At 41.0% G+C, this 15,607-nt stretch overlaps 1 protein-coding gene across 6 annotated transcripts in view; it reads right to left on the bottom strand.

Annotated features, from left to right (window-relative positions):
• Positions 1-169: 169 nt before the first annotated feature.
• LOC134532130 (uncharacterized) overlaps positions 170-15,607 on the bottom strand; it is a 33,898-nt gene continuing 18,460 nt past the window's right edge. For 3 of the 6 annotated variants that reach the window (XM_063368468.1, XM_063368467.1, XM_063368465.1), the window contains exons 2-7: positions 11,332-11,458; positions 10,059-10,208; positions 6,576-6,858; positions 4,418-5,235; positions 3,359-3,550; positions 170-2,532 (exon numbers count right to left, since the gene is read on the bottom strand). In XM_063368468.1, the coding sequence (XP_063224538.1) occupies positions 2,369-2,532; positions 3,359-3,550; positions 4,418-5,235; positions 6,576-6,858; positions 10,059-10,208; positions 11,332-11,458 (1,734 nt within the window). In that variant the 3' untranslated portion in view covers positions 170-2,368. The other 3 variants (XM_063368466.1, XM_063368469.1, XM_063368470.1) reach the window with 3 other exon arrangements.

Here is a 15,607-nt window from a genome sequence, read left to right as displayed (position 1 = left end):
AAAACATATTAACTGAAAGAAGAATATATTTTATCAATATTTCATCATGAATGACTATTTATCACAATTTCTTTAAGCATGATGGTTAAATAATTGGGCTGATTCAGAAGTCAACCAGAGTTCAGTATATTATGTTACACTGAACATATATAGGAATTACAAACAACCCTTTTTGGAAATTATGTGGTAACTTTTAATGGAATTAAACAGGAGCAGTCGGTTACAAACACTGAAATTTCGGTGGGCCAATATGGCGACAAACACAAATGGTTGCCAAAGCCAGAAGTTTGTGGTGATGGCTTACAAAAAGGTAGAGGCTAAAAGAACAAAGCTTTGTATTCTCAGACTGTAAGCCAATTGATGAAATGATGAAGTATATATTTGTTAAAACCTATATTAGATTTTAACAAGTGCAACTAGTATAAATTTTTTTTTAAAAATCTGCTATGTAAAATCTTTGGTAACAATTTCAGATGAGCACACACAGTAAAATAAAATACCACTGCTATTAACATGCATTTGCTAACAATTACAAGTAAAAATAATCGACATTTCAAAACATGACAATGATCATATCTTTTTATCAGTAAAAATTAATTATCAACAATAAACATCATAAAAAACGATTTAATACTATTTTAAATCTTGAACCTTCACACAGTAATCTATGCATTATTAGGGTCATCAATTCTTTGAAAGTTTGTAAGTGCAGCTCATTAGATTTATATGTAATTCAATTTGGAAACAGCATGCTTACCGATTACGCTCTTAAGATGTTTATTTTTCACTCTGGATATCAATAATTATTTTTAAATATAATGTTATAAAAATATGTGTATATATTACAATTATTTTTTGTTTTATTTAAATTTTTTAGCTGTTTTATTTTTAAGGTTTGGCTAACAATTTATAGAGTTATCAAAATAACTTAGTAAATTTATCACTTATCCAGCACAGAAAATCGTACCCTAAATCCTCAAATAAATATGACCCTAATCCATGTTTTAGAAATCAGCTTGAAACATTTGTATTGTTGTCTTATTGCAAGTGAATTATTTTAGAGGTTGAATTGTATGACGGGCTTATCTATTATCAAGGGTGTGCTATATTTTTGGTTCTATAGTTTTGGTTTGTAATGTTACATTTTCATGATTTGTATGAGGCCATAAACCAGCGAAATCAACTATACCTCATCATCTTCTTTCATGAGCAAACCAAGCAACATTATTTGGTTGTAAAATAAAATTCTTTTTGGAATCTGAAAAAGCCATACCTCAATGACGATGTGTCAAAATACAATGTTAGGCTGCTTCAATGTCTCATTTACAAAAACCTCAAAACAGTCAGAAGAATATTGTAAAAAATAACATACACGCAGTCACTAAACAAACGAACGGCTAACATACAACAGAGAATGCAAGCACATGCATATAAATTACAACATTTAGAACTATTCATAACTTAGTCTATAGGGAAAAAATTTCCATATTATTCACGTAAACTAAAATATAAAGAAATTGACTGAGTGAATTTAGTCCTTTGTCCAAGTGGAACACGTCCAGTTTCAGCCTTAAACAAAGAATGTCCTTCTACAGTAACTCAGTTGATGATATACCGACTTTCAGAATAGTGTCAATGGGGTGATGACAGCTCAAGTACAATGTCACTGCACAAAGATACCAAACAAGCCAATAACAAAATACATAGGCACGTGTCCTGAGTTCAAGGCGCTCACTCGCACATACTGGCCTGACAGCCTAACAACATGCCACAAGGTCATTTACTTATAGTACCTATTGAGTGCTAGTCGAATCGATGAGAAACTGTAGATAAACTCATAATATAAAAGCCATTCGAAAACTTTGCACATTTCACAGAAAATCACAGTCAGGCAGTGTAAGTGCACACTACCTTGAAGGAAAATTAAGCAATGTCATATCCAGTTTAGAGACATAGGTCTAGGTGACAGGGTATGCCTCTGTAGCAGGAAGGTAGGAACTGCTGTGGTTCGAGCCCAAAATTTATGAGCACCGAGTACAATACCAATTGGTTCGGAACTGCATATGCACTCTAAAAGTTTTAGAGTACATCACTTGAAACTTGGACATAAAGAGCTCTGGGCTGAAAAATTGTAGACACTGCCATGCCTCACGGCCAAAGATTTATGACTGGAGGAACTCCCTGTGGCCCAGGTAAGAAGTAAAAACTTCAGTGCAACTCAGCCAAGTCAGTCGGAGTGCAAGAGTGTGTTAACTACTTTGCTGCTCAGCTGAGAACTTGAGGAACTTCTTGACACTCAGATATGATGCAACAGCTCAGCGCTGCTCAGCCACTGAGGGTTGCAGAGTTGCAGGAGTGCCCATGCCGCTCAGCTGGGCTGCAGGAACTCCCCTGCGCTCCAGTCGTGGTGTCCGTGCTCTCTGAAGCGCGCCATCATGGGCTTGACGATCCAGCAGAGGCCGGAGGCGGCCTGCAGCACCGCCAGGAACACGAAGCAGCCTGTGGTGCCTCCCTCGTGGCCCAGGAACACACCTGCGCATTGCACCACCCGAGCTGAGCAACGTTCCTTACCACGATGACAGTGAGACTCAGACACACTGCGACAGATCGGGAGTCAGCCTGCCAGAGATACATTTTCCATTTCTTACAAGCGAACGATGCCTGGCTGCATTTTTCAAGTTGACTGACCTCTAAATGTTGAACTCACGAATTTCCTAACATTTTTATAGAAAGGTAAATTTTCATCAGTATGTGTTTCCTTTCTAATAAATCACAAAAAAAATGTATTTAAACTGTTCAATGTACTATTTCTTGACAAAGATTCGATCTGAATAACCTAACTTGGCCGGAAGTGTTAGAGACTTGAATAAATGAAGACAGACAGCAAGACTGGAAAACTTAGTGGGCACGAAAAGCTTAATACCACTTTGCCTTTACAATGGACAAGAAAATTTAAGAGATTTAATTCTGGTAGGATTGTGGAATAACTTGAATAATCTAATAATAGGTAAAATTACAAGAGAAGAACCCCAAATCCTATGCATTATTGCATGAGTTCGTTGTTCATGGAACAGGTCTACTACCATGTCAGATTGACATCAGTATACCCAAAAAATCATTCAGAGCAAAAACTATTAAGTATTTTAACAGATGAAAAAAATGCATCGATAATATGGCATTTACTAAAATAAATTGTTCCCTTCTCCCTTCCAAAGAAAGATTGATGCCCACTCTCCCCTTCACCCGAATCATGGCCCTGATTGATGAACAGAAGAAGCAGACGTGTCGCGCCCAGATGTCACTGGGCATGTTGGGAGGAAGCAGTTGCTGCCGGCGAGGACACCGGGGCTGGACTCACCCATGATGGAGGCGGCGAGCAGCACCACAACAGCCGAGGCCACGTCGAGGGCGCAGCCGAGGCGCGACAAGGCCGAGCCACCCAGGGCATCCAGCACCACCGTCCGGCTGGTGGCCAGCGACGCGCCCTGTCCTATGCCGATGATCACGCAGTTCAGGATGATCTGGTCGTGCGACGTGGACTCTGAGAACACTGCAACACCACACGCTTCAGTCACACTCCGCCTTCATCTCCGACCACCTCCATCCTGTTTGTAGCCAGCACGCGCCCTGTCCTATGCCGATGATCACACAGTTCAGGATGATCTGGTCGTGCGACGTGGACTCTGAGAACACTGCAACACCACACGCTTCAGTCACACCCTGCCTTCAACTCCGACCACCTCCATCCTGTTTGTGGCCAGCACGTGCCCTGTCCTATGCCGATGATCATGCAGTTCAGGATGACGTGGACTCTGAGAACACTGCAACACCACAGGCTTCAGACACACCCCGCCTTCATGTCCGACCACTTCAAGTACCCCCGGGAGTGAAAATACTATTGAAGCACACAGAGAAATATCAGATACACGTGCCTGCAGCATCTAACTGATGAGTTTCTTGGTACAGAGACTTGTTAAGTTGTTACTAAGATGATAAAAAATAGTGATATATTAATAACATATACATGATTACAATTACCGCACAATTAATTCCAGCTAGAATTTCTTAAAATGTTTAGACTTTTGTGGTAAATATTGCACTTAACATAACTCCTGTAACTGTAAAAATCCTAAAATATAAAATAAATTATATCTGCTGTGAAACATTCTTATTAAGTCAAACAAAGCTACGTAATAGCACAAAAAGAGTTGGTGTAACTTACATCATATTCATGATATGACTCGTGGGCATTAGACATGAACATGGCAAGAAGAGACTATGCAGAACAGATGTGCTAGGTGGTAACCCACACGTCTTTGGCCGCACCCATACCAGGAATGTACCCTAGATTGCAAAGAGAGAGTCAACATTGTAATCCCTGCACACCAGAGCATGAAAGCAAAAGAAAGGTACTTGCAGTAGAGGCCCGCGGCAGCGGCGAAGCTGCCCACAGAGTAGAGGAACTTCTGGCGGTGGGACGCCATGCCCAGGAACCAGGGCATGGTGACCAGGAAGCAGAGCCACGAGAAGCCGGAGATGGTGACGGTGAGCATGGCCTCGTCCAGCGTGCTCTCGCTGATGTGCGTGCGCACGGCGACGGGCGCCAGCGCGGCGAACGCCATGGGGCACAGCCTGACGGACACGCGCAGCAGGAGAGCCGGCAGCGTGTGCGACGTCCTGAGGGCGTCCCCGAGCGCCGCGAAGCACGGGCAGCGGCACCTCCAGTCCCCTCGATCCTTCTCCGCGATGGCAGACAGGTCGTGGACCGTGCTCGAGTCCACCAGGAGCATCTGCGACTTGCCGTTGCCGACCGGCGTGGCGGGGGTCACGGCGCGCAGCAGGAATTCCTGCTCGTGGGGCATCATCCCCGCGACCCTCACCACCGCATCGCCCGAGTGACGTCCCGACCTCCTCGTCGCGCGGGGTCGAGGGACGACGTCCGCCTGCGCACTCTCGATGACGACGTACTCGCCCACGCAGCTCGCGCTGAAGGTGAGGGCCTCGGCGCGACCCTGCCGCCTCGCGCGCCCGGCCTCCTCGCTCGGGTCTCCGGGAGAGTCCTCGCCGTCCTCGCCTTCCTCCGGGATCTTCGGCAGGATGCTGATCCCGCAGGCGCTCCTGCGACTGGCGATGCCCGCGATGCTGTCTGGCGCCAGGTCGCTCACGAACCGCTCGTCCTCCGACACCTTGTGGTGACTGCTCGCGCTGGTCAGGAGCAGGTCACTGCTCGCATCACTGCAACAGCCAGTTTCACAACATATGTTACACATACTGGCAGATTCATCAATGTCAATTAGCTAATGACACTAATGTTCAGGCTGTGGAACACTATTTAACAGTTTACAACCAAAGTTCATTACTGACTCTTTCTGCCGAGATATATACACCACTTGTGCATTTTCTGCAACATATTACTCATATTTACATTTTTTTAAATGACAAGTTTAACATATAATGTTTTGTTTTAAGTTTTTTTATTCAGTCGTTATTGCATAAAATATATAACTACAGTTAAGATTATGCCTAAAAAATTGTAATATCTGTACAATAACATAAGGTGATAACAAGATGAAAGTGCAGAAAATTTTAGGATTACTTAAGGAAGTAGTATTAATTTTACCACCACACATATTTCTAATACAGTGGAGCATCTATTCTCCGAACCTCGGTAAACCGAACGACTGGTTAACCTAAAGCATTCCAGAAGGCAAAATTAATTCAAATTTGCACACCATCCACTGCAGGATTTCCACACGCAGCCGTAAGCATTGTTAACGTCGCTGCGGTTTTCTCCTCCCTGCAATAGTGGCGTCGATAGTGGCTTGTGGAAGGAAGGGAACAAGTTAAAAAAAAAAAAAAAGGACCATCCACTGAGGAAGCTTTTCACTGCCTAGAGACAACTATGAAGTGGGCGAAGTAACAAGAATAGTATGATTATATTCAACTTCTTTCATTAAAACGTATAAGAGATTTAGCAGCAAGAAAATTAGTGTCATCTCTGAAGAAAAAGAAAATTTTGGACTTCTTTCTTAAAAATGTATGTAGACCTACAGTATTTTTAATATTCTGCATATTTATTTGATAATTTTATTCTTTCCAAATTGATTCTTTTTTTCGCTGTTCCTGTGTTTATGTGATCCTTTGTGTTCTGCAACCTGTTTACGTATTAGTTCTTGTGTAAGCAGTGCAGTACAAAATACATACATATTTGTGTTTATTTGTTTCACGGTGCTCAAGAAACCCTCATATGGTGTTTTATTTGTCCCCCGAATATGACAGGTTATTCGAAGCTGGGTTCATCAGAATAGCGCCAGGATTCTGCAGATTTATTTGATAATTTTATTCTTTCCAAACTGATCCTTTGTTTCGCTGTTCCTGTGTTTATGCGATCCTTTGTGTGCTGCAACTTGTTTACGTATTAGTTCTTGTGTAAGCAGTGCAGTACAAAATACATACATATTTGTGTTTGTTTGTTTCACGGTGCTCAAGAAACCCTAACATGTTGTTTTTTTTGTCCCCCGAATATGACAGGGTTGATCAGAACGACGCTCCCCGGCACACAGCGGTGGGCTCACATGAAGGCGGTGGTCCTCGGCCGGTGGGCCGGCGGCACGGGGCGTGCCGGCCCACAGTCCAGAAGCAGGGAGCCCACGGCGGCCTGCAAGATGACGCCCGCCAGCATGAGCGGAGTGCCCTGCAGGCCGTAGTGCTGCAGCAGGAAGTGCGTGTAGAGCGGCGACAGGAACTGTCCCAGCGCCGAGCCCACGTTCAGCGCCATGTCGACGGCCCGAGGCGTCTCTGGCAGCCGCCTCTGCAGCACCGCGTCCAGGCGCGCGCGCACCAGGCACGCCCCTGTGCCTGCGCACACATCACTCACATGGCAGTGGGACATGTGCCACTAGCGCTATTTGATGAGGGCACCACGCTCCGAGTTGAGCGCCTTGTCAACTGCTCGCGGTGTCTCTGGGAACGTGTCTGCAGCATGGCGTCTAGGCCATCGTGCACCAGGCATGCCCTTGTTCCTGTGCACACATCACTCATGTCTGGGGCACATGGCAGTGGAACTCGTGCCATTAGCGCTATTTAGAAAGGGCACCCAAACATGTTGTTTCATCCAATTCTGTTGCGAATTTTACAAACAGAACAAATGCTCATAAGTTTTTAGCTTTTTAAAATATGTGTGCATGTTGCAAACCTTGAACTATTAACATATATCACATGCAAGAGTTAAATTTTGACATTAAATATCCTGAAATTCCAAAAGTTAATCAATTTCCCAAAAAAGGAAATGTTATTAGGGTCGCTGCATGTGTTAGTGGTTTGAAATGTGGTGCAGTTGCTACTTGGCATAGGAACCATTTTGTGTGTTGGTATGGCAATTTCATATTCTCTTAACAGTGAGTGAAATTATACGGAAAATAATGAATATTTGTTTCGAAATATAATTCAGTGAATTGTCCATATTGGGATTAACATATTATTTCGGGTTATTCTAACATAGGGCTTTTCTAACAGCACTTGAAGATTACAACTTCTGATCTCACAGTCAGTGAGGCGGGATTTACCCAGCTGATTACACATATGAGGAAGATAGCAAGATAAAACAGTATTTTACATTTCACTGATCTGAACAGGCTTTGAAAGTGACAGGCCTCCAAATTTTTAATGGATTATGAACCTTTTGTATGCTCGTATATTGAGTTATGCTGATTATCCATGGATTTATTTGCACTTTCCTCGCAAGTACCCAGATTTTACTTGTGATCGCAGAAATAGACGTCGAAATGTTTGCTAACATAAATGATACTCAAAGTACTTAATTGCAACTTCTGTTTTTAAAATGTTACTCGATATTATATTATTTTAAAGTTCACACTTTCGTGTGAGTCTCACGAAAAATGAATCACAATTGGAAATATGACTAGAACAAAATTATATAAAATTTCATAAATCTAAAATATCTTCTATTTTTGCACTAAAGTCACACGTGGTTCTGGAAGTTCTATCGACAGCCATACGTCATTAAGAATGTGAGGGCCAAAATTTAATTTCTGCCCAGCTCGCATGCGATATATATTCTATTGTTAGAGATCCAGTAATCTAGCTGGTTCAATGTCTTTCACTGTGCTTTCTTCAACCTTAATCATTAGTTCATTGGCTGCTGTCTTAGAGATGTGAAAGATTAAACTTTGACGACGTGAATGTGATTAGGCAGTTCAGTTGTTGGTTTTTTATTGGTTTCGATATTCTTGGGTCATGATTTAAGACAATTTCTTGGACATAACACCATTCCAGTTTTGCACTGTTTGTCATGGGATAAGTGCAAAATAAAAGAAAACACATTAACCCACAGAACACAAGCCGAAATTAATTGATGTCAAACAGATAGACACAACGATGAACCTGAACTGGTATTATGGACAACACGACATCACAGACGAACACATTCAAACTGAAAAAAAAATCATACAGCACAAGAATTATATGGAAGAAATCTAGTTCATGAAAAAGATAACAACAGCACAGATGAACGCAGTGAACTATGAACGACGAGACAGTTTCTACAACAACAGTAAATGCAGGCAGACAACATAAACCTGGACAACGCAGCAAATATACGAGCACAGCGCACAACGATGAAAATAAACACATACTATCGACAACAAAACGACGACAACACCGACCAACACAGAAGGTTCCCTATGACAAAACAGTTTCAACATTTCGTTAACCGGCCTTTTGTTTCCGTCATCAGGCGCAAAATCGTCGAAACTGTTCATAGGAAACCTACTCTGTTAGTCCGTGCTGTCGTCATTTTGTTGACCATAATATCTGTTTAGGTTCATCGTTCGGTTTGTCTGTTTGACATCAGCTGATTTAGGCTTGTTTTATGTGGGTTTATGGTTTTTTTTTTTCATTTTTAATTTATTATTGTGCATTTATGATTTCTTTTGACGTGATAACGTCTTATAAATCTATGAACGCCGGCTGCACGCACGAAAAAGCATAACTCATTGTCACGTTCCGCCTGAGCCGAGCGTGCAAGAACCTGCCGACAACCGTGCGAGAAAATCTTCCATAATATCAAACAGGTTAAGGCAGGATTTTTAAACTAATTGTTCGTGATTATATTTAATCAAATTATTCAAATTAAATTCGCAAAAAAACTGTAAATAATATTTGAAAATTAAAAAAGTATGCAAATTTTTCATCAATGTTTTTCTTATGACGTTATCACGTAAAATTATCGTCCGTATAACCGACTTTACAGACAACCCCTTTTTCTATGACAAAGAGTACAAAATTGACTTGATGTAAGCTTTTGGACATACACCATTGCTAAGCTAAAAATACTCGTCAGTTTGGCTAATTTATCTTTTTGCTTCTCTTTGCATTGTAGAGACTTCTTTTGGACAAGATTCGTGATGGACTGATAAATGCAATTGAAATCTTTAGTAATAAGGATGGACTGAATTTCAAGCTGTAGTGCCGAAATTTCATTGTTCAAATGTGAATTTTGACAGTGGATATGCGGCAATTCTATCACTCAGTAGATTTTGGCTGGCTTTCAGGGTTATTTGTTTAACAATGGCTTAGCAATGGCTAGAGACCTGCAAAATTCGCGGATTCATTTCGTGATATGCTACAATTCAAAAAATTATACCTTAGTGCTGCTTCTGCAATTGGTTCACTGTTAATGCTGGAGTAATGAGGGCCAATTAGAGACCCTCACTCATAGAAGTGTCGAATCACAGACACTCGGTCGAGACGACTCACAAGTCTGCAGCCAATGAACAGGTGGCATTTGCCCGAGTGTGTAGAGTGTAGTAGAGTCTATCCTGGAGGTCATTGAATCCGCGAATTTTGCAGGTCTCTAGCAATGGCGTATGTCCAAAAGCTCATATCAGGTCATGCACTCCCATTGCACAAATCTTTCAAAGATAATGAGTACAGAATTGTAATGGCGCATGTCGAAGAGATTGTGTGAGATCAGACTTCCCCGTGGCGTGGATCCGGGCGGGTGCCGGCAGACCAGACGGAGGAGACAGGAGACGCACCTCCCAGCACGCCGAAGCCCAGCAGCGAGTAGAGCGAGTGGTGCACGAAGCTGGAGGAGATGAGGCCCCCAGAGGTGAGAGCCACTCCCAGCAGCGCCACGTAGCGCCCGGCCCTGGAGTCTCGCCCCACCAGCGACCTGCACAGCGGCTCTGCCACCAGCCACGGGGCGTCAGCCCACTCTGCTCTTCCTCGCAGACCAAGAGACCAAGCAGAGGGTGGGGCACAAGGCATGTATCGGTTTTCAAGGAACGGGGGGAGTGGGTGTTTTGTCTAGAGACGTACGAGTTGTAAAATCCAGATAAAACGACACAATTAATGGTGATGCACTTGCAAACAACTCGATTGTCAACAAGCGTACACGATAGCACAACTGACCGCCATGATGGTTGAACAACAACTGTTGCTTCGTCGCCGGAAGCTGCAGGGCTACCCACCTTGGCAGGCAGCCAACTTGAAAAAACTTGGCGCTGCTGGCAAGCAGTGCGGGATGTTCGAAATTCAAACGTTTCTAACACTATACACTAAATTAACACACAATATTTACAAGTCCAAACAGGGGGGTTTAAGTGTTATCTATTTGAGTATGATTTTTGAAGTACAGCTTGTAGCCTTCTCGTGTGGAGCAATAAAGATAATTTTTTTAATTCGAGTCACTTGAGGGCTTTCAAAAAAACTGTATTCATTTATGAGCACCGAGTACATTGCCAACTGAGGGAATCTTCCGGCCGTATCTGTCAAAAAATTTAATTTTAATATTTCCTGGTATGGACTTATAGCTAGTCAGTTTTTGCGAATAATTGGCGGAAACTTGAAACAGTCTTGCAAATATAGGCTGGATTCACAGTGAATTCAGAATACTGGGTAATAAAAGTATATAAAGTTTCTAGGTTCAATTGTATCATTCATAAAATTCCTTATGGATCCTGAAAATATTGCTCCCTTTAAAGAAGCATTAAGAAGCATTAATTTGGTTATGTAAGTAGGTTTTGACCATCGTTTAAGGTGGTGCCTCGTGAAGCTGGCGGACGGGTGGTTCCTGGAACAACCACCACGCGGCGCCAGTGTCAGACTCTAGGGTCGCCGCCAGTGCACTGTCAGTGTGGTAAACCTCCGCAGCCCCTTCACTCCCGGGACTGTGGGGGTCCGCGCATAACTTACAACTGTTATTACAACATGAATGCAACTTATAATTGTCATAATTCAGAAACGTGCCACTTGAAGTTACCAAAAGTTGGAAACAGCACAAGCAACGAGAGGCAGAGAGGCGAGTACCTGAGGCGGCCCAGGCGGCGACGTAGAGCGCCGGGGCCCACAGACAGGAGTAGAGTGGCATGAGGTGCTCCTCCACCAGCTCTACCACCACGATGCCATAGGCGGGCAGCACGCAGGGCAGCACCAACTGCGACACAGCACAACACACTCGACCCTCGCCATCTATACCCGGGTCTGCCGTCTACCCCCTCGCCGTCTATACCCAGGTCTGCCGTCTGTACACGCACACATCGCTGTGTATACCTCGTCCGCCGTCTACCGCCTCGCTAGGTATACATGGTCTGCCGTCTACCGCCTCGCTAGGTATACTTGGTCTGCCGTCTACCGCCTCGCTAGGTATACTTGGTCTGCCGTCTACCGCTTAGCTAGGTATACACGGTCCGCCGTCTACCGACTTGAGTGACTCGGGCGTCAGTGTATGGTACCATTTATCTAGTGGCATGTGTGACTGGGGCAGCAGTGTATTGACAATTATTGACAATTCTGTCAGAAATAAACTGTAGAATTCTACCTACTCAGTGAAAAGATATTCGTTGAATTGGAGCAGGTCTGGGTTACATGAAGCAAGGTAACAACGAGTGGTTGGGGCACACGGCTTATTTCCGCCTACCCCTGGCAACGTCCGCCACGTTACATTATCTTTATTTATCATGGTGGTAGCACTGCATGTGACGTCGAGCCGACTGCTCGCGAGGAAGCTGAAACAATATGGGATCGGACCACAGAAAGTGCGAAATATTTTCATTAAATATCATATCTGCAAGGATATTGCATAAAATACGTTTTAGATAACTCGTGGTCATTACAAAGCAACATTTTTTTTTATTAAAGCAAGATTATTTTATATTTGTGCAAGCACATATTTGTGAATAACACTTCTGTGTTCATAGTTTGAACGAATTAGTAAACATAGTTAAAGTAATCGTCTTAGTATGCGTAAAGTATTATATTAATATATGAACATTTCGTGATTCAGGTCGTGTCAGTTTATGGGCTGGTCAACACCTTAAATATATATAGTTTTTATATAGTTTTTACCTTGAACATATGGCCTTTTTAAGTTAAGCAAATTTCATAGAATTAAAAAAAAAAATGTTTAATATTTTCTCATAGTTATCCGTAAAGGCCGAAAAAAAACCTTAACACGTGTTTGACGACTAACCAGGAGAATCAGCGCTAGGAGACTGTTGCTTGATACCAATCATCTGATTAACGTTTTCCCAGCCTCGTTAGATATGATACCAGATACAAAATATCTATCTCATCGTCTCACGTAACTGACGATAACACGCAGCGAAGTGTTAGGAATGACGTAATGACCTCCCTCTTATTAAGGCCCCCCCCACCCGGGCACACACGGCGCGCGGAGCTTCAGAAACAACCACGCGACTTGAAGAATGCTCGAGATATCCGAGTGGGGTTTGGAAGAGTGTACACTGCTAAAAACGAGTGTTTCCAGAAACATTTATGGACATGAGACAATTTCTAAAACATATTTTTGACGTGACAAAGTCTAATAAAATGATGAACGCCGGCTGCACGCACGAAAAAGTGTCCCGTTACGCACATTGTTCCGTTAAGCTGTGCCCCGTTACGCACATTGTTCCGTTACGCTGTGTCCCGTTACGCTCATTGTACGCTTGCGCCGCATCTATCTCTCTTCCACTCGACTGTTTATAAAGTGAAGTGAAAAGTTAATGTAATTTTCATTGCTTATTACAACAACAATTTCGTCAATAAAGGTTAATTATTCTTGCATTTTAAAAATCTGATTACTAGTATAATTTCAAGTATTTATTCTTTTATTATTAAAATAAAAATTATTCAATTTTATTCATAAAGTATGCAATCATTTCATCAATGTTTTGTTATGACGTCACGTTAAACTATTGTCCGTAAACCGACTTTACAGACAACCAATTTTTTTGCACAGTTGTTATAGAAAATTAATCGATAGTCATAGAATTATACTTATCACATGAGCGGGAAAAAAAATTTTATCCATTCAAGTCATTGTTATAAAAATATAATAGCACAGGCTGTCTATAAAAGAATGTTCAAGTTTCAATTGTATATTATACAAATTTAATTTAGACTATTTACAACAAATCATACATGTTTATTCATAAAGATAGCGCCATTTTCAACAAATACAACACTTACTAGTTAAATGATACTTCACCAAACCAGTGTTATTTTTAATGATACATAAAGCATTTTTACAATATAATAATATGTAATACGCACGTCTAACTTCTGGGAAGAATACAAATAAATCAGAAAGTATATGTGTGTAATGGCGTAATTAAAAAATTAGTTTCTAATAAGTTGCAATATCAAAAATAACAAAATATTTCCAACCTATTATCTACATATTCTTTTGTATTAACACCATGCTAAATAATTTACATTCATTGAATTCAATATATTAAAAGTTAAGGTTTTTTATTAATCATACTTTTTTATTTTATTTCGGTTCTTTAGGGTGTATTTACTCTCATTTCGATGTTATATGTAGAAACCAGCAAAATTCGCGGTTTATTTGGCCTTCAGGATAGACTGCACATACCCCTGTACACTCCGGCAAATAACACAAGTTCATTGGCTGTTGACTTGTAAGTCGTCTCAGCTGGTTTGTCTGTGATTCGATCCTTCTTTGGTTGAGGGTTTATGACTGGTTGAGATTCGTCCCGATGAACAGTAAGCCAATAACAAAATTATCTAAGAGGTATATGTGTTTGAATTCTAGCCTATCACCGAATGAATCCGCGAATTTTGCAGGTCTCTAGTTATATGGTGTATTGGCATGTTTTTTTCTGTGTTATTTCGGCTTCATCGCAATTCACCATATTATCTTGTCCCTAGTAATTGGGTAAAGAGCCATTCCTTCGCGCTGCAAGCGAGACAACAACAAAGCATTATTCGCGCATGCGCTTATCTATAACTGTTTGAGTTGCTCTTTAATTCTGACCTTGAACCAACACACTAAAACACTTTCATTTGATACTATTAAATTTTATAACTGGGACCTTCTTTTATGGGCATACTGTATCTGTTTATCACTGTAAATGGGCCTGTGTAACACTCTTTGTCATTTATATTGGTGACACCGAGATAACATGCCACTCAGTCATTCCACTACGTAGGCATTACAAAAAAATAGTTATACTTAGCGTACGTAAAAATAACAGGCACGTAACGTGTGTACAAGTAGCTCAGTAAATTACGTTGCCCCTAACCACAGATATTTAGCAACTTTAGTTAAGCCGACTTATGAGCCGCTATTATGAGACTAGAATGTTTTTTTTTTTGTGGGAGTCCTTAACTAATTTAGCTCATTATCCGAATATCTTCGAGTCGTCTGAGTTGTTTACTTTTTCCCTAAGCAAATTCCTGTTTCGATGAAGCGTTCCAAATTCAGCTCAAAACCCAAAAATAATAAAATACTTAGGCCTACATCTAATTACGTTGGAATAAAACCAAACCTATGCAAAATGAAAACATTTTGATAGTTTGCTATTTAAAAATATTGAAGCAATAATAAAGACAAAAGCAACATGGAATAAGTACTTTAACGCCGTTCTTGGCTTATGGAGTGAAATTGTTCAATGAGAAGAGAGATTAACTGCGTTTGGAAGTATGACGTAACAATATGGTGGTGGGATCCTGTTGTTGTTGTTGATGAAGGTGTATAAAAATAAAATTAAAAAAGTTAATTTCCATACATATGTGCATTTAAGAATATTACAAGTGTTGTTTAATAACTAAATCGTAATTACATTATAGCCTAGTATACTAATATAACATTTAAAAGGAAGTTCAGTCTGTACTTCTTACAATCAATGCTATTAAACGATAAATTCATTTATACTTATAAGTTTTCTAAACATTTTAAACGAATTTTGTTTAAATTTTTTGGAATTGCTGGTTTCGGGGGGCGAGAAATTGATCTGCCTAGGCCCCAATTGTAGCAAAAACGTTTTGACGTTCATTTTTAATAACAGAATATTAAAACGCAATAGTAATTAAATATTATAGATAGCCAACAAAGCAATGACGTCACTATTCAAAATTTATGGGTGAGATTAGATATTTTATTTAGGTAACTTTAGAAGGGACAAGCATATAGCACTGATACGTAATGAATCTATTCACACAAATACTACAACTAATTTAGAGAAATTGAAAACTATTTTACTTTCATGTTTCATTTATAACCCGAAATAACATTCTAACACTGTTTTATCCTCTGTCACCATGTGTAAAGTACACAATA

This window comes from Bacillus rossius, chromosome 5, assembly GCF_032445375.1.
Source record: "Bacillus rossius redtenbacheri isolate Brsri chromosome 5, Brsri_v3, whole genome shotgun sequence".
Classification (NCBI taxonomy): domain Eukaryota; kingdom Metazoa; phylum Arthropoda; class Insecta; order Phasmatodea; family Bacillidae; genus Bacillus; species Bacillus rossius.
This window is presented reverse-complemented; position numbering and strand designations above follow the sequence as displayed.